This window comes from Clarias gariepinus, chromosome 11, assembly GCF_024256425.1.
Source record: "Clarias gariepinus isolate MV-2021 ecotype Netherlands chromosome 11, CGAR_prim_01v2, whole genome shotgun sequence".
Lineage (NCBI taxonomy): Eukaryota > Metazoa > Chordata > Actinopteri > Siluriformes > Clariidae > Clarias > Clarias gariepinus.
In genome coordinates, this window is record NC_071110.1 from 22,072,215 (window position 1) to 22,100,137 (window position 27,923).

Genomic DNA, 27,923 nt, shown 5'->3' on the forward strand with positions numbered 1-27,923 from the left:
ATTTGGGCAGAGAAAGGGATGAGAGATGAATCAAAGAAGCTGTGATTTTTTCCCCGGCACATGTTTATTTAACAATGTAACGATATAGTAACGTTAGCTGATATTAATCTCGCCTCGGTTCGGGATTTTTCGTCTCGGCGCGTGCGTGGACCAGAGCCCGGGCTTCGTTTCATCTCAGCCTGATAGACCTCTACCTCTGTTTCATTTCTTCTTCTTTTCTTCTTCTTCCACAACCACGGACTAAAAACAGACGCGCAGCACGACACATCAGTGCTGTCATTATTTTTTTTATTTTTTAACATTTTTTTTTTATATATAAAATCCGACATTTTTCCCCTTTAACCGCCTCGCCGCGCTGAAGATGTCGGGCCAGAGCATTACGGACAGGATCACGGCCGCTCAGCACAGCGTTACCGGCTCGGCCGTGTCCAAAACCGTGTGCAAGGCGACCACACACGAAATCATGGGTCCTAAAAAGAAACACTTGGATTGTGAGTATTTAATCGACCTGACAGGTTAAGATTTTGGCGCAGTACAGATGGAAAGATGCTCGAGATTCCCGCTTCGGCTTGTATTGTTATGGCGACGTTAACAGCAGCGACAATGGGCAGCTAAGCTAATAGTTATTATAATAGTTATAAATAAAGTTAAAGATTGATTTATCGTCCACGTTATTTTGAACGACATAAGATTTTTGCCTGTACATCTAGGGCCATATATTTGCACGTATGATATTGATGTAGGCCCAGGTGTAGCCTGTGTAGACAAAGATGAAAATAATCTCTTGAGGGTTTTACATTGCAGCGGCAGGAAACGGAATCAGCTCCACATCTGTTCAGAGAGCCGGGTTACATTAGTCTCAGGTAGTACTCTACCATGCTTTTCAGTCATCGCTCACTCAACACAAATTACGCAATCACCTGAGAAAATGTAGTTTTTGCTGTCACTTCAGTGTTAAAGTGATGCTGATGTGATTTCTGGACAGTTTGTGTAATATCCTAAAGAATGGTTTGCAATCTCATCACTGTCCTGTGCATCCCAGAGATTATTCATTCATTCACCAGATAATTTTTATGTTTTTAAATATAGATTCAGAACAACACAAGTGTGAAGAAGTTTAGAGTTTTTCTCAAGGGCTCAACATTGGCTGGGATTTGAACTCGTACCCTTCCAGTCACTAAAAGAGAATTGTTAACTTGAAGATGTACAGATGTACCTCGGCATACAAATTTAATCGAAATTTCGTGTTGCGAAACACATTTTCCCATAAGAAAATAATATAAATGCATATCCATTCCAGCCACCCTTAAATATTACCCATATTATCAATTTCCAACACTATAATTATATTTCTTCATATAAAAACAAGCAAAGCATTAAGAAAAGACATGCAAAAGAAGTAAAATATGAAATAAATAGATATTTAATCTCACTTATCTTTAACTTATAAATAAAACTTGGCATCTTTTTTCATTGCTAACAGTCTAGGGACCCATGGTGCTATGTCTTTACTAAATCTTACTAAATCTAAAAATCAAAACAAAACCACACACCAAAAAAATGTAACTCCCTTTGCTTGGCTTTCCACTGTCGCAGACAAGTTTTGAATGGTTATCGAAGTACGCACAACCGGATGTATTTTAGGTCTTACAGCGAGAATTTGCTAGGTGGGGGTGTTTGTATGCCAAGGGGCCACTGTATTTGACACTTACGCTTCAACATATTAAGGCTGAGAGTTTGACTCGTGTTAAACTTATAGTGGTTAGCATTGTGGCCTTGTACCTCCAGGGTCCAGGGGTCAAATCCTGCCTTGGGTCTGTGTGCATGTTCTCCTCGTGCTGGGTGGGTTTCCCCAAGGTACTCTGGTTTTCAGTGCAAAGACATGCAGATTAGGCTAATTGCCGTACCCAAGTTGCCTGTAGGGTGTGTGCCCTGTGATAGCTTGGCACCCTGTCCAAGGTATATGACACCTTGTGCCTAAAGTCTCCTGGGATAGGCTACAGGCCCCCCACTAATCACCTTTGAAGAGATGCAATCATTTTTCCTGAACAAAACTGAGATAATATACTTTAGGACAACAGTTGACAGTGATCGTTATTTCATATATTTTGCATAAAATTTAACAATTAGTAGTAGTAATCTGGGATTAGGCTAATTGGTGTTCCCAAATTTCCTGGAGTGTGCGCGCGAATGTGTGCCGTGAGACGGATTGGCACCCTGACCAGAGTGTATCCCACCTTGTGCCTAAATGTTTCTAGAATAAATTCCAGGCTTACTGCGACCCTGTATGGGATAAGCAGTATAGTATAGCAGTAGTTCTGATTTCGTGCAATATGTAATTCTTGTGCATTTTAAAAGAAAAGTATAACTTTTTACGTTTATTACCTTTACCTTTACTGTTACCTTTACGTGTCTCGGATTTCTTGCATGCAGAAATTCTTAAAGGATCAAAAAAATCAGTAAGACAGTCCATTTGTAAGGCTCTACTTCTCCAAGAGTTTTATATACTTTAATAAATCTGATCCAGCCTATGTATGGAGTTTGAAGCCTGTCATGTGCTGAATTAGGTCTTTAAAAGTATATGAGCATGGAAAATGCAAAACCATTCAAAGCATGTGGTTCACAGGAGTAGAAATAGCTATGACTTATTTGGTCCCAGGGATAAGCCTGCTCATGATGCCTGGAAATAACCAAGCAATTTCTTAAGTCTTAGTTGCATTGCAGGTATAAATACTTGTATTTGACTTAACCCGATCAGTCATAACATTAACTGCTGGCAAGCGAAGTGAAGAATTTTGATCTCATTACAATGGCACCTAGAAGTGTGGGAGGGTGGGGTATATTAGGCAGTTATAGATTATATTTGTCCCTATAAGTTGATTTGGGTGACTTCGACAAAGTCCAAATTGTTATGCTAGACAACTGAGTAGGAGCAACTCCCAAACTGGAGCTCTTGTGGGATGTTCCTCGTCTGCCGGGGGTTAGGACCTCCCAAAAGCAGTCCTAGGAAGGAAAATCGGTATACCAGTGACGGGGTCATGGGCAGCCATGGGCAGGGATTTGTTGGAAGAACAAGTCCAATTATCTAATGACGGCTCGATGTCAGATACTACAGCACACCTGTAGAGGTCTAGCGGAGTCCATATCTCAACAGGTCATGGCTGTTTTGGGGCCAAACGGAGGATCTCCTCAATATTATTGTCATATGGGTTACGGCTGATCAGTGTATGCATATGTGTGCAAGGTTGTGTGAATTGTGTGGTGGTGGACAGTGTGTATTCCCCTCTTTCAAAGCATTTCTTTAATGGCTGGACCACTAAGATGGTTTAAAGTTTTGTTTTGTCCAGTGCTGTCTGTACTATTTTTGTGTTTCTTAATTGCTGTAAAAGATCTATTACTGTACAACATAAGTTTGTTTTGGTCTATTTTAGTAGCTATAAGCCATGTATGGTGAAGGATTGCTTGTCCTCTGAGACAGTAGAGCATGAATCAAAGTTGGCAGCAGTTTCAAACCCGTCCTGGCAGACATATTATTAGAAGTCAGGCTTCCTTTTTCACTAAACTAAAAAAGACGTTTGCTGAATATCAGTCCCGTACAAGCCGTTTAACGTAGAAGATTTACCGTAAAGTGATTGTTGTTTTTCAGCTTTATTTAAAGGAGAGGTGAAATTCTTAATTCCGCTGCCTTTAATGTATAACTGTGACAGTCTCACATCACATAGATCCCTGTTACCTGAATACTAGTCCACCTCTGGGTCACCTGTTTCACATTGCACCTTCATTTATTTACTCACTCCAGGTAGTAGTGTATTTTTGAAAAGTCTCAGTTTTGAGCCTTAGACTTTGTGCTTGTATTTTAATATTCTGGATTGTTTATTTATATTTATCGTTTTCCTGATCCTCTCTCTCTTTAGTGATTGCTTGTCCTTTTGGTATTTAGTTTTTTGAATATGAAGTAAACCTTTCAACCTTCTCTCTGTGTTATTGCTACAGTACATTATATTGCCTAATAGTTACTATGTGGATGTCTTATATGGTCAGTTTAGTATGAATCTGTCATTTGTCATTGTGTACGACGTAGCGAGAAAAACACTGACTGAGTGTGTAGTATGAGCCTAGGAAAGCTTTAAGTGAGTCATGAGCAATAGTAGAGGAGTGGAGGACTTTTTTTTCTTATGTTTAGAGCCTGGAGTTGAAGATATGGGCGTAGAAATAAAGTTGGCCTAAAGTGAAATATGGATTATATATTTTGTTAATAGAATAGACACGAAAGATGAAGCCCTAAACACAGCATTATCAGTTTTAAAGTTAGGTAGATTTGGTTTTAAGTTAAGGCACATTTGTGATTCTTCTATTTCTCAAAAAAGAAACACACAAAAAGGTCAAAATATATCTTTTCTTACCCTGGGCTGAATAATCTTTTGCATTTTATCCTAAAGTAAAGCCAGCTGAAACTACTCTGTCTACTTTGAAACACAGATCACCGGTGCTTTATAGTAACTGAGTCAGTAAGGGAGCATCTGAAAGTGGGCAAGAATGTACTTCTCTACCAAGAGCATAATTGTGTACTCTGCAGGATATCTACATTTTGCAGAGTTGGCATACAGTTTGGCTAAAGGATTGTATTTACTCTTTATACCATATACTAACAACTACAGTAAGCTGCTTTAAAAAAAAGTATTTTCTATTTTTTCTGCAAACATAAAACTCTTTATGATTTGCAGTATATTACACTCTATTCTTTCTATCAAAAACAGATTGATTTTGAAAATAATCAAACAGTTGTAATGACATTACCTTGTACTTGGTTTATCTACTCACTAGGGCTGCAACAACGAATCAATAAAATCGATTACTAAAAGCATTGGCTTTTGAGCGTGGAGCGGAGTGAACACACTCGGTCTCGCACACTGATGCTAGCAGAGTTTGGCGCCTCACAGACAGGACGGAGCAAAATTTTGAAAAAACGAGCGGAAGGTAGAGAAAAGATACATAGCTGAGGCTGCTGGGTCTTAGTGCACGTCTCTTACTGGTATAATTAACATTTAGGCGCGCGTGTACAGTTTACTATAACAGTAAACCACGTGTGTGTGGGTAAAACATTTTATTTTGTGTCTGTATGTGTGTGTGTACAGCGTGCGTGTAAAATTTGGTTTACGAGTGATTTGGAATACGAGCCACTTCAGAAACTAATTATGCTCGTAACCTAGGATTCCACTGTATATATTTGGCAGATGTAAAGCTTAGAATTTTAGTTCTGTTTTTGAATGAAGGATTGGAAAACAATGCTTTTATTTGGTCTTCGGCTTTTATCCAATTAATCGAAGAAGAAGGGGGGTGGGGGTGGGGGGGATCGACAGGTTAATCGATTATTAAAATAATCGTTGTTTGCAACCCTACTACTCACCAAAATGTTTTCTAGGTACAGTAGCTTGTGTGCATTTTTTTTTATAATTTCAAGAATACAAGAGTATTAAATTTTGCCTAAAATTTAATTAAACAAAAACAATTGTACTGCGGAACCTTGGATTATGAATATAATTTGTTCCAGAAGCAAGCTCATAAATCAAAGCGAATTTTCCCATAAGAAATAATGAAAACCCAAATTATTTGTTTCACAGCCCAAAATAAAAATTAAATACATAAAAATAAATACATAAAAATAATCAATACAAAATATAAAGTAAAAATAAAACAAATTAACCTGCACTTTACCTTATAAATCCCGACTGAAAAGTGTTTTTGTGCTTTGCAAGGAACATTGCTAATAAGTCTCGCGTAAGCGCACGCTAACAGAATCACTGTAAAGTAAAAAAAAACAAATAACAAATTAACCTTCACTTTACCTTTGAAAAGAATCGCGACAGAGCAGTAATTTTTGTGTAAAGCAGAGTGTGTGTGTGCGCGTGCGTGTGCGCCTGCGTGTGTGTAAGAGAAAGCGAGAGGAGGAGGGGTGTGTGAAGAGGCACGGTGTCCAATGATGCGCACGCACACATAACTGCTGACACACTAATCTCTCTAACAAGACTTCTTTTGCTTTACACGTGCGCACACACGTTTGCTATAATAAACAGTACATGTTGATTATACCAGTGAGAGATGCGCACTAAGACCGAACAGGGGAGACAATTACCCACAATTCCACAGTGCAAGAGAGAGAGAAAACCATTGGCTCTGTTGTCAAAACGAGTAGCGCATGCGTGTTACATGATACTCTGCAATCGCGAACCAAGACTGATTTGTTTTCCAAGTCAAAATTGATAAAAAATCTTTGGTTGTCTTGAGGAACACTCACAAACCGAGTTACTCGCAATCCGAGGTTCCACTGTATATTGTTCCACAGCAGCATGTATCTCTGGTATGCCAATCACCATAAATGTTACTTCTAAACAAACTTTACTTCTGCTACATAGGATTTTGTGGTGCATGCCAGTGTATGTACAGTTTAGAGTGTGCCATCTCTAGGATTATAGACAATGATGGACATTTAAGAAGACTTTAAGCACAGTACAGTGAAAAGACTCTCAGCCACAGTAAAAACATTTGAATGGTACAATCGCATTAAAGATGTCGGTTCTGTATGGTGAATGACGATACCTAATTCATGTAAATTAAGTAACAATAACACTTGTTACTAGGAATAACACAAAGTTGTAAGGAATAACTTATAAAGATTATTTCCTGGGTATAACTATATAATTAAATTATAGCTATTGACTTAGTTTTCAAAAATAACAAAATGTACAACATTAATAGTAAATCGAAGTTCAAGAGGAGAACCTTCATTGATGTTAAAAAACTAAAAATTCTACATGCATTTTATTATTGCATTGAATAAATATCAATCCCCTGTCATGAAACATCTTTAGTATTGCTTATTCGACTCCTTGGTTAAAATGCTATGTGGTTCCAAACTACAGTATGCTTCCACCAATGTGTGGTTCTTTGGTTTACAGAGTAAAAAAACTCTTAGTGACTCATGCATTGATTTGTCTTCTTTCTAGATTTGATCCACTGTACCAACGAGATGAACGTGAACATTCCTCAGCTGGCTGACTCGCTGTTCGAGAGGACCACCAACACCAGCTGGGTGGTCGTCTTCAAATCCCTCATCACAACACACCACCTAATGGTTTACGGCAATGAGGTCAGTGCTGATGTCAACCATTTTTACTATTCAGGGTTATTTATATAAATGTTAATATACTAAGAAACACTATTATATTTGGTGTTGTTTTTCAGCGTTTTGTGCAGTATCTGGCCTCCAGGAATACTTTATTCAACCTCAGTAACTTTTTGGACAAAAGTGGACTACAAGGTACGATGCGTGAAAGTTCCAGGAATTAATTTTTTAAGTGTATATAAAGTGTATTGATTATTTTACTTCTGGTTTCTCATAGGTTATGACATGTCAACATTTATTCGGCGGTACAGCCGATATCTAAATGAAAAAGCAGTGTCATATCGACAGGTGGCTTTTGATTTTACAAAAGTAAAGCGTGGGTAAGACATTTCATAAAATACATATGTTCTTTTAGCTATCATATTTTAAAAAATATATAGATATACTGTCTATGAGTATAATTAAGCAATATCTCCCAAGAGGGAGTGCCGTTGTGATGAATATCAGCAGCCCTGTTGCTTTTATACAACAGTTCGGAATGACTTAGAAACAACTTCTAAGTAGAAAAAGTTGTTGACATAACATTATCAGATGTGTTTTCTTGCCCTAAAGTGTGTCTAAAGCCCGATTCGGACGGGACTAGTTTTACAGGGGGTCGTTAGAGAAATTTCTGTTTCACAGACGTACTTTGTGATTTTAATCCCGTTCGAATTTGCCATGTCTGTCTTTCTCTCACACGACCTCTGTAAAAATTCCAGAGCAAATTACATACTGTTTTTCAGGAAACTCAGAGGTCCTCTGAGAAATCTAATCCCGTCCAAATGTGAATGTCTGTTATTGCTGAATTTTTTTTTTCCAAAACGCGTTTTCCTTTGTGTTTTGGTCAACATGAATTACCGTACTATCTCTAGCGCGCCGGTATTCAAGTTTGTGCACCAATAATGGATGTAGATGTGGACATGTGATCTTGTGCAACGTCCACATGTAAAACACAGACACTCCTACCCCCATAATAAACACGGAGATGTTAGTCCCGTCCGAATGCATACATGAAATGACAGGCGTCGTCTGAGAAAAATTCTAATTCAAACTCAAACGTCGTTTGGAAAACTAGTCCCGTCCGAATAGGGCTTATGACTAGTGTTAAATGTGGGTTTTGGCATGTAGCTGCTCTCTCTCTTCTGTACCATCCTATTTGCACCCATGCTGCGACTGACAGTTAGTTTATTAAATCATGATCGAACTGTCCTTAGAACTTTTGGGAAGCCTCTCGTCCAATTAGATTCTTTGGTCGGAACTAACTGTTGTATAAAGCTCTAATCTCAGAATTATGAACATCAGATTGAGAGACCTAATTTTTAGGACAAACCACTGAAATAATGCGCAATAATGTTTTCCTTTAGGGTTGATGGAGTAATGAGAACCATGAATACAGAGAAGCTCCTCAAAACCATCCCGATCATCCAGAACCAAATGGACGCCCTATTAGACTTTAATGTAAGCTTTTGCACGATCCTAAATGTCATATTCTGGTCTAGATCTAGACCTGATGGAATTACTATTCATACAGAGTGAACCGCTTTCCATCAGATCTTTTTCTTAAGTGTGATAAAAGTTACTGTTTATCAGTAAATCTTTTTGTAAGGAAAATCTAATTATTTTTCTTTGTTCAGGTCAATGCCAATGAGCTCACCAACGGGGTCATTAATGCAGCCTTCATGCTCCTCTTCAAAGACTCAATCAGGCTTTTTGCTGCATACAACGAGGGGATCATCAACCTGCTGGGTAAAGCATGCCACACATCCATGTATGCTAGAAAGAATGTATTCAGTTTTCATGCATGTTCACAAAAGAGTTAACAGCTTCAGTTCATGGTGTACTTTTATAATAACGTCTTCGTTTTATTATTATCATTATTATTATTATTAGTAGTAGTAGTAGTATTTAATAACAATACTAATTAATTAAGCACAATTATTCGGGATATAAATTTTTATTTTGTAATAGTGTTGCAAACGTATACTATTTTCCTCCATGAATTTGTAGCTTTTTGATATTGTTGTTAAGTTGTCTTAAGTTCTTCCAGCCATGGCTGTTCTAATCCAGGCCTGGGGGTGCCAGTGTCCTGCACAGTTTGTTATTCGTCAACTTTTAATCCCGCCCATTGAGCATGGCAATTAACAGATAAGCTGAATCAGCTGAGATTGAGCAGAGAAATTCTCAAACTGTGCTGGAATTAAACAGCCCTACCGTAGACAATGCTTAATGAAAATAGTTATGACAAATACCCCAAGTTCCTTTAGACATTATTCTAAATTATTGCAAATACTGTAGCAGTGTTTAAAGGGCATTGGTGACTCAGTGGTAGCCTTCATAAGGCTGATTTATGCCTCTGTGTCAAGTCTACGCGTGTTCTAAGCAGTGCGAGCATTTACACTTGTGTGCTGGTGTGTCTGTGTCGCTTTGCAATTACACTGCCGAACCACTAGTTGGTGGTGGGGTTTTGTGTGCCATAAAAATGTATAGAAGAAGAAGCTGCGTCCTGGGAAATCAATCACAGTTGTTGCGGTCTGCCTCATCACAACGTTAGCTTGCGTTTCTGGGGAGGTGCACGTCAGGCTACACTGTAAGGAGGCATTAACTTGATGCAGGAATATAAATCATGCTTTAGCTGCCACCTGGGATGCCCAGGTTCAAATTCTAGCCAATGTCCCAAAAACCAGACACTAGATGCAAAGCATCCTTAGTACTGGTTCCAAGTCAGGGGAAAAATAGGAGGCTTGTGTCAGAAAAGACCTGCATAAAACCTATGCTAAGCTGCATGTGTGATTCGGATGGTCCTCTGTGGCATCCCCTTATCAGGACCAGTTGAGCGAACAACGAATGTAGCACAGTGTACAGTAACATTCATAATGCAGCTTTGTGCTTTGCAGAAAATGCTTAAATAGAACACCAATTCAGAACAAAACCATAAAAACTTGTATTAGCATGTATTACGCTCTTATTTTCATTAGTGATGAAATGATCCTGCATCCTTTCATGTTGTTAAAAAAAGGAGAATTCCTTTCACTGATACAGGACAGTCTTGAAAAAATAATTAAGAAAAAAGGCTAGAATCAATCAATGTATAAAAAATGTGTTCACCTCGCCGTGTTGAAACTGCAGGTAAAAAAACTACTTAATCACCCCTGATCTTTTTCTACCCTTTACTGTGATATACAGCCATGGCTAAAAGTTTTGGAAATTACACAAATATTATTTTTCACAAAATCTGCTGCTTCAGTGTTTTTAGATCTTTTTGTCAGATGTTGTGGTATACTAAAGTATAATTACAAGCATTTTATAAGTGGCTAAAAAGGCTTTTATTCACAATTACCTTAAGTTTATGCAAACAGTCAATATAGGTGTGGTGATTACCGTTCTTTACAAGACCTCTGCAATCCATCCTGGCATGATACATCCTGACTGATGGCAACCCATTCTTGCACAATTAATGCTTGGCGTGATTTTGTTTGTCCACCTGTCTCTTGAGGATTGATAAGTTTTCAATTGGATTATGGTCCAGGGAGTTTCCTGGCCATGGACCTAAAATTTCTATGTTCTGTTCCCCAAGCCGCGTAGTTCTCACCTTTGTCTACTGGCAAGGTGCTCCATCATGCTGGAAAAAGGCATTGACCATCACCAAACTGTTCTTGGATGGTTGGGAGAAGTTTCTCTAGGAGAATGCAACTTTGTACCTTTCTTTATTTATAACTGTGTTTTTAGGCAAAATTGTCATTGAGCCCACTCCCTTGGATGAGAAGCAGCCCCACACATGAATGGTCTCAGGGTGCTTTACTGTTGGCATGACACAGGACTGATGGTGGCGCTTTATCACAAATTGTGAGCAGCCTTTTTTATAGACCCCACGTTTGTAAACACAGAGACAGTTTTTTTGGGTGTAGCCTAGATTGAGGCAAAATAATGCCCAGAACACGTTAACTAACACTGGATAGTCAGTTTTGTCAGCTTGTATTTTAACGTTAAATAAAAAGTTTATCTGAATGCGTATGGTCACTCACTCTCTTAAAGCCATGAGGGTAAAAGCTTATTAACCTGTGGGAGCGAATCTGCCGACCCATATGGCTCACTGGATGATCGATATAGATTACTTACTGTGGAATCAGCAGACATTTAAACCTGAAATCTGATTATTAAACTCTGTCTGCAAACCTACAGCTCATCTCTTAAATCTTTGCATTTTCGCATGGTTGTACATGATCATTACCGCAGTGTTATAATACAATACATCTTAATTTATCCTAACGTTATTCCTGCTAGTTCCAAAATTTCTGATTAACATTTAGGAATTTATTCATGCCTACAACAAACAATACTTTATAAAGAAAGTGCGCTACAAACGTGGGCGTTTCTGATAACCGCCTTAGAAAGATCCTTTTTTCTTATTGTGTTTAACTAAAGTTTATATATATATATATATATATATATATATATATATATATGTATATAGACACTACCGTTCAAAGGTTTGGGGTCACTTGCAAATTTCTTTTTTTTTTTTTGTTTAGTGATTTATTTTCTACATTCTACAACAATACTGGGGATTTCAAAACTATAAAATAACACGTATTTTATTTATATATATTTATATACACACTTTATATAAACTCTGTCAGCTGCCGTTTGTAGAGTTTATATAAAGAGCTTTAAAAAGAGTTTTTACAAATAGTTAAAAGGTAAACGCTAAAAATAAGATGATCAGCTTTAATGTAATCAGTGATATTATTATTTCAGGATGAAGGTAGATCATTACATCTGGCACATGACTGTAATTTCTGTGTCTTCCTTATACTCTGTATTTACAGTAAACTGTTGCATTGATTGGCTCTGTTGAGGGACGTATATATCCCCCCCTACTTCGAGGGCAGAAGCACTGTATGCGTCTAATAAAAACGATGGCTACTGTGAGGTCATCTGGCACAAAACTGATATTAACGTCCCTTCTACTCAACAGTTTGATTTAATCTATGGCACAGAGTTAACTTCAGGCAAATGCAGAAGGACTGGCAAAGTTTCATTAAATTCTGTCGAACCAGTTTTGCTAAATGCCGTGACAAATTTGGCTGGACAGACATTTAAAATGCAAACATACAGACAAAAACATTACCAGGACTGGTTTAGCATCCTCCAATGTAGAAAAAGGAAAAGGTATAATTGAAAGGGCGAGTTTTGATCAATGTACAGACAAAACCTTTCTTTCATTTGTATTGTTACTGCTGTTACTGTTGTTTGGAAACCTCACTTGTTGTAATGCTATTTTAATCAGCTTGCGGAACAATGATTTATAACATACACTCCTCAGTCTGGCAGATTATTATGATGATCGCAGATGGTAAGAGAATACATATTTATGGATAGTTCCTGAGAATTTACATATCCTCTTCTGTTACCAAAGTCAGTTACAGTGAAACCTCGGATTGTGAGTAATGCGGTTTGCGAGTGTTTCGCAAGGCGAGCAAATATTTTTTTTAATAAATTTTGACTTGGAAAGCAAACAAGTCTTGGTTTACGAGTATCATGTATCAAGCGGCGCTTCTTGTTTTGACACTAAGCGCCACGTGATCACAACTGAGCCAACGGTTTTTCTCTCTCATGTGCTGCGGAATTGAGGGTAATCGCCTGCACGCATGTACTGTTTACTATAACACTGTGACCACGTATGTGCATAAAACATATTTTATTTTGTGTTTGTATGCGTGTGTGTACAGCGTGCATGTAAAGCAAAAGCAAGTCTCATTAGACAGGTTAAAAATCCATTTTCTTTCTCTTCACAGACACACACACGCACTCTTTCTCTCTGCTCTACACAGAAACACCGCTTTGTCGCGATTCTTTTCAAACGTAAAGTGCAGGTTAATTCGTTTTATTTTGACTTTACAGCAGTGATTCCGAGATTTCTTGTTTATTTTTCCGATAAAACAGTGTTCCGTGTGTGTGCGGCGTGTGAAAAGAGTGAAGGAAGTGTAACTGTGTAAGACGAGAAGGGGGAGAGGCGAGCTTACTTTAGCTTCACACACACACACACACACACAGTGCATGCGCGCACAAACGGAAACACTTATCTATCAGGATTTATTTTTACTCTTTAAAGGTAAAGTGCAGGTTAATTTGTTTTGTTTTTACGTTATATTTTGTGTTAATTGGTTTAATGTATTTATTTTTGGGGGCCGTGGAACGAATAATTTGAGTTTCCGTTTTTTCTTATGGAAAAATCTTATTTGGTTTACAAGTGTTTTGAAATACGAGCCCACTTCCCGAATTATGCTCGTAATCCAAGTTTTCACTTCTAAGCAGTTTCTGAGTACTAGGAGAAGACTTAAGCTAATCTATACTGCTTAATCCTTTTTAATGGGTTGCGGGGGGCCTGGAGCCCATCTCTAGAACTTTGAGCACAAGGCGGGGTGGACAAGGTGCCAATTCAATGTAGGGCACACACACACACACACACTCATTTACAGTGGGGCAAAAAAATATTTTTTGTAAAGACTTGCAGAAAACGTTTGACTTTTGTCATTGCCAACAAAAGGTATATAACAAAGTATTGAGATGAAATTTTGTTATTGATCAAATACTTATTTTTCACCATTATTTGCAGATAAATTCTTTAAAAATCCTACTATGTAATTTCCAGATTTTTTTTTCTTATTTTGTCTCTCTTAGTTGAGGTATATCTATGATGAAAATTACAGGCCTCTCTCATCTTTTTAAGTGGGAGAATTTGCACAATTGTTGGCTGACTAAATATTTTTTTTGCCCAACTGTATTTAGCAATTTGCAAATGCCAATTAGCCTAATCTGCATGTCTTTGGACTTTGGGAGGAAACCACAGTACCCGGTAAAAAATCCACCATGCACAGGGAAACATGCAAAAACTCATGCACACAGAGGCGGGAATTGAACCTGGCCAGGAATCGAACGCGGACCCTGGAGGTGCAGGGCGTCAGTACTAACTACTAAGCTACTCCGGAGAGCTAATCTATTATTTGTTAGGAGATGAACTTTCTATTTCTTTAAGTTATATTTTATGAAATGTAACAAACAAAACTGTTTCTCTATCCACAGAGAAGTATTTTGACATGAAGAAGATTCAGTGCAAAGAAGGACTGGACATTTACAAAAAATTCCTCACCAGAATGACCCGTATCTCTGAGTTCCTCAAAGTGGCCGAGGTGACTTTCTCTTGCTGTAGTAATGATAAAAACGTGTAAAAATTAATTGCTGTTTTAACACCCATGCTCTTGTCTTTTGACAGCAGGTGGGGATAGACCGAGGGGACATTCCCGATCTCTCTCAGGTAAAATCACACGTTTCTGTTGTGCACTAGCTCCTCAGAGAACATCTTGATCAGGGTGCCCAAACTCTAATTCGTTTCTGCTATTTTCCCCTGCAGTAACTTTATTTTGCTCTGTTAGAGACTGACCTTGTTATTCTTTAAACCCCCTTATTATAGTTTTCTTCACTGAGTAAAAAGAATGAAAAAATAATGCATGAATCTTCCTAAAGATCCGCATGTAACTGAAAAAAAAATCTTCACTTTGCTTTTCTAAACTTTCCACTACAGCAAATAAAGGTGTTCTGAGCACAGGGAATCACTAGGTGATTGGAAAATGATTCTATGTAAAATATTTGTTCCTTACATTACGGTGTAAAAGCAGCCATTATGTAGTTATAACAGTGCAATCAGTCTAATTCTAAAAACTGAGCCCAAGCAACACTTTAATGCTTTAAAATTAAATTTTTATGCTATGGACCTGATTTATAAATAAAACTAACAATAAACAGTATGTATATTAGCTGTTTTGAAGTGCAAAACAATTATCTCTGATCAATACCACCTTTATATTCTGTATCTATCCTTATGTTTCCACTTCCTGTCTACCTTCAGTTTACAGTATGTGTAAGTACTTCTTTCCTCACCTTTTCTGCACTTGTTTTTTGCTACGTTTCTTTTTTTTTTATAGGTGATTTAATGGGTTTTTTGTTTGTTAGTGACATGTCTTGTCTGGGTTGTGTTACCTGAGCACATGGCTGAACTGAATAATTGCTTGCTTTGCCTCAGGCACCCAGCAGTCTCCTGGATGCTTTGGAGCAGCACCTGGCCTCTTTGGAGGGCAAAAAGGTCAAGGACTCTACCGCGGCCAGCAGGTAGGCTCCACAGGCATGTTTTTTCAGAATCAGCATGCTTTATTAACCATTTTTTAACCCTTGATAAGAACCGGCTGTTATGAATTCTCTCAAATTTGTAATCCTGAGAATTTTACCAGAATAGACCATAACTTAAAGACAAGTTAGATAGATAAATGGATAGATAGACAGAACCTGAAGTGCAAATATAAGCATTACGCAACTCCTAAGTTAATAAAGAAATATGTCTTTTGATGGAGATGTGATATAGGTAGCAAGTTGCCTAATATTATTCTTTGTAGTTGTGAAATGCACATAGTTATATCCAGAAAGCTGAAATCTGCAGTAATGTTTTTGGGATTCACAGGGCAAGCACACTGTCCAACGCGGTATCGTCCCTCGCCAACACTGGCATGTCTTTCACCAAAGTAGACGAGAGAGAAAAACAGGCAGCGCTGGAGGAAGAGCAGGCACGTCTCAAAGCACTGAAGGTGACTAATCAGAACCTAGTTAAATATACAGGGGTGATATTAACGTATCAAATCATCCTGTATGTGTTATAATTGTTATATAATATATCATTACTAGGGGTTGAAAAATAGGCACTGGTGGCTCAGTGGTAGGTGTTTTGCCTGCCATGCGGAAGGCCCGAGTTCAATTCCCAGCCAGTGCCCAAACTCCAGCCACTGGATGCATTGCCGGTCCCAAGCCCGGATAAATTGGGAGGGTTGCATCGGGAAGGGCATCCGGCGTAAAACCTGTGCCAAGTTGTAGTGCGGACTGGATATTCCGCTGTGGCGACCCCTTGCCGGGAGCAGCCGAAAGACCAACGACGTTGCTAGGGGCTGAAAGTGGTTATTATTACCCTTATTATATCCCAAAAAGTGCAGATGGTTTTCCATAAATTCTCATCGTTCTAAGATTAAAAAGACTGTATCTAAAAAAAATGCAGCATTTTTGAGTTATGAGAATTCTTTTCTCCATAGGGCCTAGATATCTACTATGGATAAAAAAGAAAATTTGGGTAAATTGGCTAAATTGCTCCTGGCAGTGAATGAGTGTCAATAGACTAGGGTGTATTCCTGCCTTGCACCATAGCCCCCCTATACCTCCCCCTGACGAGGATCAAGTGTCTGCTGAAGATAATTGAATGATGAAAAGCAAATATAACCTCAGTAGAAATATTGTTTGTCTCATAAATTGGAATAATTCGTCAGTGTGAACTTCAACCATGACACAATGAAAAATGTATGTTTTGTTCAGTATGCCACACTTTTAATTTTTAGCATCGTTTTTTTTTTTTATATTTAAATGATTCTAATGAACATTTAAACATGTGCCTGGCCTAATGTGTGCCTCTCCAGGAACAGAGGTTGAAAGAGCTCTCTAAGAGGCCCTCGTTTGCCACTACAGACACATCTCCGGTGTCGACCACAGCAGCCAGCATCAGTACCGCTCCTGTCATTGACCTGTTCTCCACCCCAAGCTGCTCTAATGGGTAAATCTTTTAAACATTTTTGTCACCTTTTTAAAAAGACAGAATGTTTTCTTCAATTAGATGTTTTAGTATTAATTTAGCAGTCAACGTTTCACATTTAAGTGGCGAATGTGTATCATATATGTCAATACACACATAAGTAGAGATCTTGAGGTACACATACTGCAGGTACAAGATCATAGCTTGTCACATAGTGGCAAACGGTGTTCTATTTTGTAAAAGGTAGAGATGTACCAGTACCTGTGTCAGTCCAGTTCAATGCTTATACACTAGTACTCATAAATCTGTTCCAGTACTATTGCGGAGGCTGATGCAAAAAAGCCTCACCATGAACATGAACTACAGGAACAATGTGTGTTCTTTGTTTGATGTCAGCAAGTATGCAAAGTTCTACATGCAAAGCATTTTCGAGATTCTCACACTACCAAAGCCATAGAAGGTGCATTTGATATGATTCACACATGGGGCATTCCAAAAAAGCTCCGTTCACATTGGGACAATGGCAAACACTCCTATCAGTACTTTGTATTGGCGAGCACTCAAATGGAAGTATTTGTACTGACTCATGCTTGGACTGGCAAAAAGAGGTATCAGTTTATCCCTAGTAAAAAAATGTCTTTATAAAATAATTACTTTTTCTAACTAAAAATAGTGTGGCAGTACAGGGCTAAGCTGTGGCACAGAGCTAAACCATGCTCCCACCTGATACGTACACCCACCACTTAATCCAGGCCAGGGCTCATCAAGTTTAAAACAACTGATGCCAGTGTAGTGCAGCTGCTGCGGGCAAATGTGGTAACGAACCATAGAAGAATCATTAGATCCCCAGTGATGCAGTTCACCAGGCAGTCCTCACCCTCCAGCACCTGAAACAGGACAGTTCCAAGTCCACTGCCTGCCATGTCATTGACTCTGTATACAAAATAGATATAAAGTCCAGGGAATGAAGCAGGGTACCCTACTGGCACTGATCTGAGCATTAGCACCCCCCATCCTAGTGAGATCAATCAGCAAGCTAATGAGGTTTGAATAATTAGACACAAACCTACGATGATATCTCAACAGCCCCAGGAAGGATATCTCCAGGGTGGGGCCCATCCGTCCAGTCAACCTGCTGTGTATGTTCTTACAGCATACCAAGATCAATCATGAGCAAGTGAGCAGGTTTCTCAGTGACAGTAGTTCACTGTTTCCTTTAGATCTTATTAAAGAAGTGTGTAAGTTAGTTTGTACACAAGTAGTTTTGTGTAAGTTAGATGTACACAATGGTAAACTGGCATACAGTATGCATGTAATGCAAAAATTAGACACTAGGTGGCAGAAGATTCCACACCGCCGAGACATTTTCTATAGCTTTAAACAAACAGTATATTTACTCACCTTAGGCCAGTGTTTCTTTGAATAGTGTTGAATTCTACTTATTTCTGTCTTTACTAAATCTGAAATGAATGAAGTTATTGATTTAGTATTAATATAAAATTTAAATGCAAGAATTTTAACAACTATTATGAATTACCATAAGCAATAATAAAATTAGTACTAATGGATTGATCAATGTTTTATCACTTAACAAACATTTAGCTAATTATATTCAAGGTTATTTTGACCAGAGATTAATGTTTTTTAAAAAATATTTAAATAAAAATTATTGTTTCCAATTTTTTAGGAAATTCTTAATCCAATACCGTTTCTTTCCACTAATATCAAACTGCATTTAAAAACTTTTCCTTTATTCTCAGCACCTTAAAGATGGAGAGCGACCTCTTTGACCTGAAGAGCACTTTCCAGCCATCCGTGCAGGCCGGACCCTCACTGACCACACCATGGGGAGGTACTGTACATCTGACACCTCTGTGTGTTGGTGTCAGAGATTCTGCACGATATAGTCGTTTCTATGTTTTCATTCTGTTTGACTGTTCTGTTCTTTTCTTCCTCTTTTTCTGTCTCTTGCCTTTTGCCTGCTCAGATCCTTTTTCTTCTTCCGAAGCTGTCGAAGGCTCCATCCCAACCCTAAACCCTTTTCTAACCAAACATGTCGATCCTGCTCATCCACCTCCTGTGTCATCTGACGGTGTTAGTTTTCCCTCTAGGACATCAGGGCATGAGCTATTCGGTGGTAAACGCACTTTGCTTTCCTCCTCCTCCACAATATATTTGTGTTATAAGCACCGTATTACCAATAGCACCACATGGATGTGAGTTCTTGAAATATACGGGAGTAAACATATTTGTTTACTGCATATTACTTTTTACACATACAGTTCCTCAGCAGATGCCTGTGTTTATATAATAATACCCCTTTATATATTATAATCTGGTTTAAAGATGTAATTACTTTAAAGTTAAAAGTGGCTTTGTTTCCTTTTCCACTGTAGATCAGTACAATCCCTTTTTTGATTCAAGCTCATCCGTATCAGCCAATTACAAAAGAACAGTGCAGATAGAACACTTAATCTCAGGTAGTATGATATAAAAACCATCCCTACCTATGTTCTTCAAGAAACATAGGGCACTGAGTCCGTGCAAAAGGGATGATCTTTAGTACATTAGAAGCTTATCATCTCCACTGAATACCATTTGTCTTTTGAACAAACAAGGATACGTACTGTAGTGCTGGCTGGTACATCTGCTACATGCAAATATTGACCTTGGCTCTAGTGTTGACTCTTCAGACTAATATAAAATACATCACACCTCAAGTGCCTCTAATGTTCGAGATGCAATTTCTCCTTCTTTCCAATCTTGTGTTAGATTCTTTTGGTCAAGCGTCTATGATCCAGCATCTCACAAATCCCTCTCCCTTCCCGCCTGAGCCTTCCACTGTAGCAGGTCTGTTTCGAGGTAGGGGGCCTGTGACTGCAGCTTGCTTTACCTATAACTCTTTTTGGCTCCTTGTGTCTGCTCTCAGTCCTGTTCTGTGTCCTGTTCTCCTCTCCTGCTTCTTTTTCTAGTTTTGTCTGCTGTTCTTCTTGCCTGACTTGAACGTCTCTGCTTGTTTAAATTGAAATGACTTTTTTAAATAAAATAAAATAGTGAAATAATACATGAATAATGATTCTACTTCAGGTTTCCCAGTTTGTACTGACTGAGGAAAAGAGGTTGTAAGTTTATTAACACCGACACAAGACGAAAGCAAAAGAGCAAGGCAATAATCAAAAAACATGAAAAAGGCTGGGCAATGCGCTACAGGGCATAACCTACGCAAATTCAAAAGATTGAAAGCTAAATGAGATCAGTGTCAAAATCAATGGAACTGTTCTACAGTATCACAGAGAACGAATGATTCTGGAGCAAAGCTGCGTAAAGGTTTAATAAACAGTTTTTGAATTTATATAAATACATTAATTAAATAACAGGTGACATGGTCTAGTGGTGAGTTTGGTCAATTACAGGAAGCTCCAAAAGCATGCTCACTGAGTCAACTCTCATGGCAATGATCTGGACAACTAAAATTTGGAAAGTTGGGAAAGAAACTAGGATCTCTTGTACAATGAACCAGCAGCATTTCTTAGGATAACATACACCAATCAGACAGAACATTACAACACAAAACATTATTCATAATATTGTATAGGTTCGTCTTGTGGCACCTGGTCCCTTTAGGGCAAGATGCTTGTGGGTGTGCTGCGGTGTCTTGCACCAGGACATTGGCAGCAGATGCTTTGGGTGCTGTGGGATGTAGACCACAGCCTTGGGTGCCCATGATCCTGTTACCAGATTGCTAGTACAGTATATAATACTGGCAATTTTTCTTGTGTTAATGTTTTGTGGTGTTAATGGTATGGCTGAATGATGTATACCTCCTAGTCAATACTGGTGTCTTCCTTCATGACTGTAGGACTTAAGGATGGTCCTGACTATGTACAATATGCTGTTAGAGTTTATCCCTAATAGATTATCTTTTGGTCATTCGTAATCCCACTTGGTACCACATTCCCTTCAAACCATAAGCATTGGCTCAACATTATTTGGCATTCCTTTAGAAAAAAGTAATCAAGACTTTTATAAGGACTTTTTTGTGTTCTGGTGTTTCTGAACAGCTTAGTCACTCAGTACGTTTACATGACATTCTGTTAGTCCGACATTAAAGGAGGTTTTAAAAAAAATTGTAATCATGTAAGTCCGTCTGAAATTATACTAAGTCAGACTAGCACACTCAGATTGATGCGGGTGGTTCCCACCCCAGGCTTTCACCCACAAGTTGAGCAGAATATGTCAGTTAAAGGAGCCGCTAACAATATGGCGGTGGCATCTGCCTTTGGATAACGCCATAAGGGATCATGTAAATTTAATTTATAGAAAAAGAGTAAAGCATACAGCACATCAATCTGCTACCATTTTACCATTAACTTGTTTATCGATTGTTTTGTAAGGCAATAGCTTCACTGGGAATACAATACTGACAAGCTGACAGGGGGAATATCGCCACCTTTCGTAGTGCAGTCGAACCGACGTCTGTCAATAAATCGATTCTCATGCCATGGTAGTATAATTTGACGAGGACAATAGTCCAATTTAATGGCCTAGTCAAGCTGTAACCATGTCTCGACTTAACTGTGCATGTAAACGCACTGACTAGCAGTTTATTAAGTGCTGTAAATATAAATTCTGGAGATTTATGTCATGCTGAATTGCCTGCTCCAGATGCCTGTGGGCATTAAAATGATGTGAGCTGTGTTGCTGTTTTACTGACTGGATTTTGTGCAAATAAACCCAATGCCAAACTTCAAGAGGATCAGCAGAAAAAGTTTTCAAATGTTACCAGGGGTACCAGGGATAGTGCGGAATTGGAAGCTTGCTGGCAAGCGGAAATCCAAGAAGCATGGCTTGGGCACACATCTGTCATGATTTCCATAAGTGCTAAATGCAAGTATTTAATTTTGGCTGTAAAAAGTTATATTTGAAATGAAAGTTTTGTCTGATTGGCACAGACACATGCAGTCATAAAACAGGACATAAGTTTCTAGGACATTTTCTAACATCAATCAATATTACCAATAAAATTGTTAGCGTGACTTTTGCACAATACTGTTTGTTTCTTTGTGTGTAAGCATTTCCAGTTTATTCAAGTATATTTGCATTATGTTCAATTCTACAGCTTACTAGAATCTACGATTGAAGAAAAATATATATAAATAACAGTGTTTTTGTCTTTAACAGGATATGGGCCTCCACAGGTTCCTCCTCCACAGAGTACAGGGGAGCTGAATGTTGACTTTGAGTCTGTTTTCGGAAACAAAGCTGCATCCTCTAGTAACCTGGACACCAATGGTACTGTAAACTACACTTAACACTGTGTATCACACAAGTACTTAAGATTTCAGTTTCTTTGCCTGTGCTTTTCTAGCTCTCTTGATGAAAAATCAGCTGTTCTCTTTAGTCAGAATTAGTCCAATCACGCAAATGCAAATGTTTTATCTTTTAGGTGGCATTTTAAAGCCCACAATGGCCAGCTCCAATCAGCCTTCATCTCAGAACCCGGAAAAGCTCATGTCAAATGACCTAGACTCCTCCTTAGCAAATCTCGTTGGAAGTAAGTTTGTGTATAGAATTACTTAATAAATTACTACAAGTTATGCCTTTGTTGCAGACAATGTTCATGATGTATTAATTATCAATTAAATTTCAATTATTTCAGACTTGGGAATTGGAAATGGCACCACTAAAAAGTATGTTTTTTTAATTATTAAATGGTTAAAATAAATTCACTTTTTCAGCACTAACTGACTCTCTTAATGTGATGACAGTGATATCCACTGGAACCAGCCAGGAGAGAAGAAACTGACTGGTGGAATGAACTGGCAGCCCAAAGCAGCCCCTTCCACTACATGGAACCCAGTCTCAATGGTACATTTTGGAGTTTTTTTTTCATAAAAAGCTTGGCAAAGTAAATTGCTTATGTTTTCACCAGTGCCCAATTTGTCTTGTAGCCTCCGTCAGTTATGGCTTTCCCTGCAACAACTCCAACAGGCATGATGGGATATGGCCTGGTACGTATTTTGAGGTTTTGGGATTTCACCCTCTGGTAAAATAAACCCACTGCAAGGTTTTGCACCGTTACTCCATGCAGAGCTCACAGCTACCTCAGCACGCACCCACTGCAAAAAGTGAGATCATAGCAAATGAAAATGTATTCAAATTTAAATGACTGAATTTAGTCAAATACAGTGAAACCTCGGATTGCGAGTAACATGGTTTGCAAGTGTTCCGCAAGACAAGCAAAGATTTTTTAATAAATTTTGACTTGGAAAACGAACAAGTCTTGGTTTACTAGTACCGAGTATCATGTATTACGCATGCGCTACTTGTTTTGAGGCCGAGCGTCATATGATCACAACTGAGCCAACGGTTTTTATCTTTCTTGCACTGCGGAATTGTGGTTAAATCGTCTCCCCTGCTGGGTCTTACTGCGCGTCTCCTACTGGTACTGTATATGCAACATCCGTGCATGCGTGTACTGTTTACTACAACACTGTGACCACGTGTGTGTGCATATTGTAAAACATATTTTGTATCTGTATTCTTGTGTACAGAGCGCGTGTAAAGCAAAAGCAAGTCTTATTAGATAGGTTTACATTTAGGCATTTGGCAGACGCTCTTATCCAGAGCGACTTACATTTTTATCTCATTACACATCTGAGCAGTTGAGGGTTAAGGGCCTTGCTCAAGGGCCCAACAGTGGCAACTTGGCGGTTGAACCTGGGATCCTCTGAACCGTAGTCCGATGCCTTAACCACTGAGCTACCCCTGACCCCAGGTTAAAGATCCATTTTCTTTGTCTGGATCAGTCTGCGTGTGTCAGTGGACACCGTGCCCCCACCCCACACACACACACTTTTTCTCCCTGCTCTACACAGAAACACTGCTCTTTTTAAAGGTAAAGGGCAGGTTAATTTGTTTTATTTTCACTTTACATCAGTGATTCCGTTAGTGTGTCGCTCAATCGAGTGTCATTAGAGAGATTTCTTGTTTATTTTTCCGATAAAACAGTGTTTCCCTTGTGTGTGTGCGTGTGAGTGAAAAGTGTGGAGTAAGAGTAACTGTAAAACGAGAAGGGGGAGAGGGGGAGGGGTTCCTTACTTTAGCTTCACACCCACACACACACACACACACGCAAGTGCCTGCGGCACAAACGGGTACACTTATCTGTCAGGATTTATTTTACTTTTTAAAGGTAAAGTGCAGGTTAATTTTTTATTTTTTTTACTTTATATTTTGGGTTTAATTATTTTTATGTATTTATTTTTTGGTTTGTTGCAATCACATATTAAGAAATTTCTGACTAGAAAATTGCAGTGTTATCAGTTCCTAATAGTCTTTACTGTGCACAATGAGGTGCTTTTTTATTTAATAATAAATGTTATATGTAATAAAACAAATTAATTATCTATTACTTACTCACTGTCTACCTAATTTGTTCTTATCTCTAAGATTCTATATTATTCTTTATGTTTTTTCAAATCATGACTTTCTGTAGCCACCACAGTTGCCCTCAATGGCCATGATGACGCAGCCCACAATGATGTACACACAGCCTGTCATGAGGCCGTCCAATCCATTTGGAACAGTGTCCAGCGCACAGGTACGGTGCTTAGAGAGTGCAACTGGTCCACTAAGTTTATATTGGCCATAAGACCAAAAGATCTGACTTTCAGACAGCAGTCTGGCTCTAGATTTTCTCTTTTGTTTGTTCCTACCTTTACCTCTTTGAGCTCTTTCCTTCTGTGTTTCTCTCTTCGTATCATGGCGTCTGCTTTAGCCCTCTGCTGCCTCTAGTCCCTCCAGTCAGAGCCCTCTTCGTGCTCCAGGACAAGACCCCTTTGCACAGCTCTCTCTCAAGGATTTCTTGTAGAACCTCATCTCGTGTCTAGGTACTGCGTGCTCCCTGTGTTTTCAATCTAGGTTCTGCATGACCCCTGTCCTTTTGTCTAGGTACTGCATGACTTGTGGCATTGTCTAGACCTGTAAAACATTTTTTTGTTCTTTCCCAGCTACCATCCACCTTTTCGGTTTGGGTTGTTGGTAGCTAGTAGAGGTTGAAAATGGATTCTTAAATGGATCCTTAAGCCCCAATTATGAGTTTTTAGGTTAGCTTATTGTTTTCTAAATATGTTTTTAATATTTGTTGTACATTTAGTTAATAGATCATTTATCGTGTCCTGATTACTGTGTAAATTTTAGATATATTGTATGCAGTATACACCAATCAGCCATAATATTAACATCACAAAACATTAACAAATTAACATTGATAATCGATTATTAACTGGTACCAGGATCATGGCCACCCAAGTTTCCCACAGAATAGCCAATGCAAAAAGTTGCAAAAAAAAAGTTAATGCTGTTTATGATAGAAAGGCACCAGAACACCTAGTGCTCACAGAGGCCAAGACCCCCAACTTGGCTTCCAGAATACCCAGATCCCATTCAGGCATCCATGCAATGCACCAGACAAACATCTGATCCAAAAAAGCCCTAGCACACAGCACACCTCCATAGGCCCTGCAGAGCCATGCCTCGACGATCTTGAGCAGTTGTAATATTAGGGTTGATGATGTATGTGAGCATTTCATTTATTGGACTGATAATACATACATTCCTTTATATATAGTTAGTAACCACTGCATTTTGGTAAGTAATGCATTGTATTCAAGTAATGCATTGTACTAAAGTGTTACCCAACCTTAATAGAAATGTTAATACACACATTTAGTAATGTTCGTTTATGTAAAACAAACTAAAACCGTTTTCTTTGCGAAAAAATCATACTTAAAATGTTCAGTCCATAGCAGCAACTGCTTTCTGTTCCGTGTTGAATGAATTATCAGTACTCCTGTGCTTGCTGAAAGTCATGCACTGAATTAATGAATTAATTGATGCACTAAAATTAATATGTTTATATATAAATTATGCAACAAATTGCAGACGAAGTATTGGGCTAATCTGAATGCTCTTGAAATTGAACCACAGCCGAGTCTTACTTTGTATTGTACCAGTCAAACGTTTGGACACAATTTTGGATTTATATTTTTCTACATTCTACAACAATCCTGAAGAATTCAAAAGTATGTAATTGCACATGTGAAATTATTATCCATATTTAATTAAACCCCTCCCGTTTCCACCAGATCTCATAGAGACTATTCCAAGAAAGCAAGACCAAAAATGATCCATTATGAAGGCTTTACAGAGCCTAAGTAGCTGACTCATCTCAATATCAGCTGTTCAAAGGAGATTATTGTATATTTTGGCTGCCTTCAGCATTGTTTTGCAATGTAGAAAAAATAAAAAAATCAAGAAAAAACATAAAATCAGAAGGTGTGTCCAACTGTTTGACTGGTAGTGTTTATATTTCATTTGACTGCAGTAAAACTTTGAACATTGTTCTTGCAGATGCAGTTTATGTAATTCAAGCTGAATTCACTCCCTGAAGTCAAAGCATTGTCCAGCGCAGCTCTGTGGTCTGTGCTGTCCTGCTCTTCAGAGGAACCAAACATGTCTAAAAACATCAGCGGTGCAGGAACTGAAGGTGTAATAAGACTGAGAGCTTATTAGAATCATTTTGTAATTTGTCTGCGATATGAAGTGATGCTGCTGTTCTACCCTGATGGGGATTCCTCATGCATTTTATAATCTTTAAAGTTAGGTAAATGGGACTGAAAGAGTTTAACATTGTGTGAGAAAATCAATGTTAATATTCCCGGTTACTGTTCTTTTTTTGTTTGTTTGTTTATTTTTTTTTTGTTTCTAACCGGGGAGAGAGGCAGGAATCTCCCTATCTCAGTCAGAAACTCCAACAGTAACTAGGATACAGTGATGATATTTTACCACTTTGTTTAGTTTTGTCTTTTTAATTACGTTCACAAATAGACCTCACTTGTGTGTTTGTATTTATTTATGGTTTATACTCAAAAAAGAGACAAAATGTACGAATGTGTATGCATTGGAAAAACTTTAAATAATTTAACATTACACATGGGTGTTGGATTGTATAAGGCGATTAAAGCAATTAGAGATTTTAAACTAGCTATGTGAAAATTACACCTGTAAGTTAAATAATATAGAACACTACGTATTCTCTATGTTTCATGTCTAGAAATATGCTTTGTAGATCAAGCATTCACAACCCAGAAGTATTGGGCAGATAAGATTTAGAACCTGGTTTGCTAATGTGTATAGCCGGTAACCACGCCTAGGGTTTGTGAACTGATTTGGTGTTGCACTTGGGAAGAGATGTGTTTCTGCATTATGCATGGCATGCCATTGTCTCACATACACAGTTCAAGATGGCTGCCTCTCTGGATGTGAAGATTTGCCCTCATGTTTCAGATTTGAGAAAAAACAAGCCACTTCCCCCAGGACTACTAGCTGGGCCCACTTGCCTAATTTGATATCGTAATGGACAAAGGTCATATTTATCACTGTATATCTATCATGTAAAATACAAAAAGAATGTCTTGACCAAAACAAACATTGAGCGCTGTTGACCAGTGCGTTATGTATATACCGAATACTGAATACTGGGTGTTTAGCGAAGGATGGATTGAAATGTGAAAAGCAATTTGATTGAACCTGACTTTATTGACGTTCTGCTAAATATTGTTGTCCTCACAGATTGTTTTCTTTTGTTTACATATTTAAAAATGTAAGAAAACTAGTGTACTTTTTTTTCAAATAAAGTGCAGCTTCCACAACACATGCTGTCATCTTTATACTTACTAAGGCTGTAGTTTTCTTTTTTTTCAAGTAAAATTTAAATGTCTTTTCAACACAGGTGCATCCAGCACTCTTGAGAACCAAACAAGACAATACATGAGGTCTATGTAGGTCTATGCACAGGACTATATAAATAAAAACTATTATGACACACATGAGGTCAAACCACAGCATATACATATCTAGTAAAATACACTATGCTCATACAAATAACAGTTACCTATGACAGAAACATAAAATATAGATGAGTACAAATAATTTTCTGGTTATATATACCGAAAAAGACACCCGATAGCTAAATTTACTCATAGACTGAACATGTATATCAAAACCACCTAGGTGTTGGGGTTCCGGGGTGTCTCGGACCCCTTTGGTGTCTGCCACCAAAGCAATGGGAAGAGA

At 38.3% G+C, this 27,923-nt stretch overlaps 1 protein-coding gene across 7 annotated transcripts; it reads left to right on the plus strand.

Moving 5' to 3' along the window:
- The first annotated feature begins 297 nt into the window (after positions 1 to 297).
- picalmb (phosphatidylinositol binding clathrin assembly protein b) lies at positions 298 to 27,499 on the plus strand. 7 transcript variants are annotated; one of them, XM_053507389.1, is made up of 23 exons: positions 298 to 491; positions 7,005 to 7,147; positions 7,243 to 7,318; positions 7,401 to 7,503; positions 8,527 to 8,620; positions 8,797 to 8,908; positions 14,246 to 14,352; positions 14,436 to 14,477; positions 15,243 to 15,328; positions 15,675 to 15,798; positions 16,672 to 16,805; positions 18,545 to 18,636; positions 18,772 to 18,921; positions 19,181 to 19,264; positions 19,557 to 19,646; positions 21,966 to 22,076; positions 22,231 to 22,338; positions 22,444 to 22,474; positions 22,553 to 22,652; positions 22,736 to 22,795; positions 24,283 to 24,387; positions 24,565 to 24,676; positions 26,199 to 27,499. In XM_053507389.1, exons 1-22 carry the CDS (start codon positions 362 to 364, stop codon positions 24,655 to 24,657), a joined length of 2,175 nt encoding a protein of 724 aa, XP_053363364.1. In that variant the 5' UTR covers positions 298 to 361; the 3' UTR covers positions 24,658 to 24,676; positions 26,199 to 27,499. The 7 variants fall into 7 exon arrangements, with proteins under 7 accessions (XP_053363364.1, XP_053363358.1, XP_053363360.1 ...); XM_053507383.1 differs by lacking the exon at positions 19,181 to 19,264; XM_053507385.1 differs by lacking the exon at positions 19,181 to 19,264 and having other exon boundaries at positions 16,678 to 16,805.
- Positions 27,500 to 27,923: the final 424 nt, after the last annotated feature.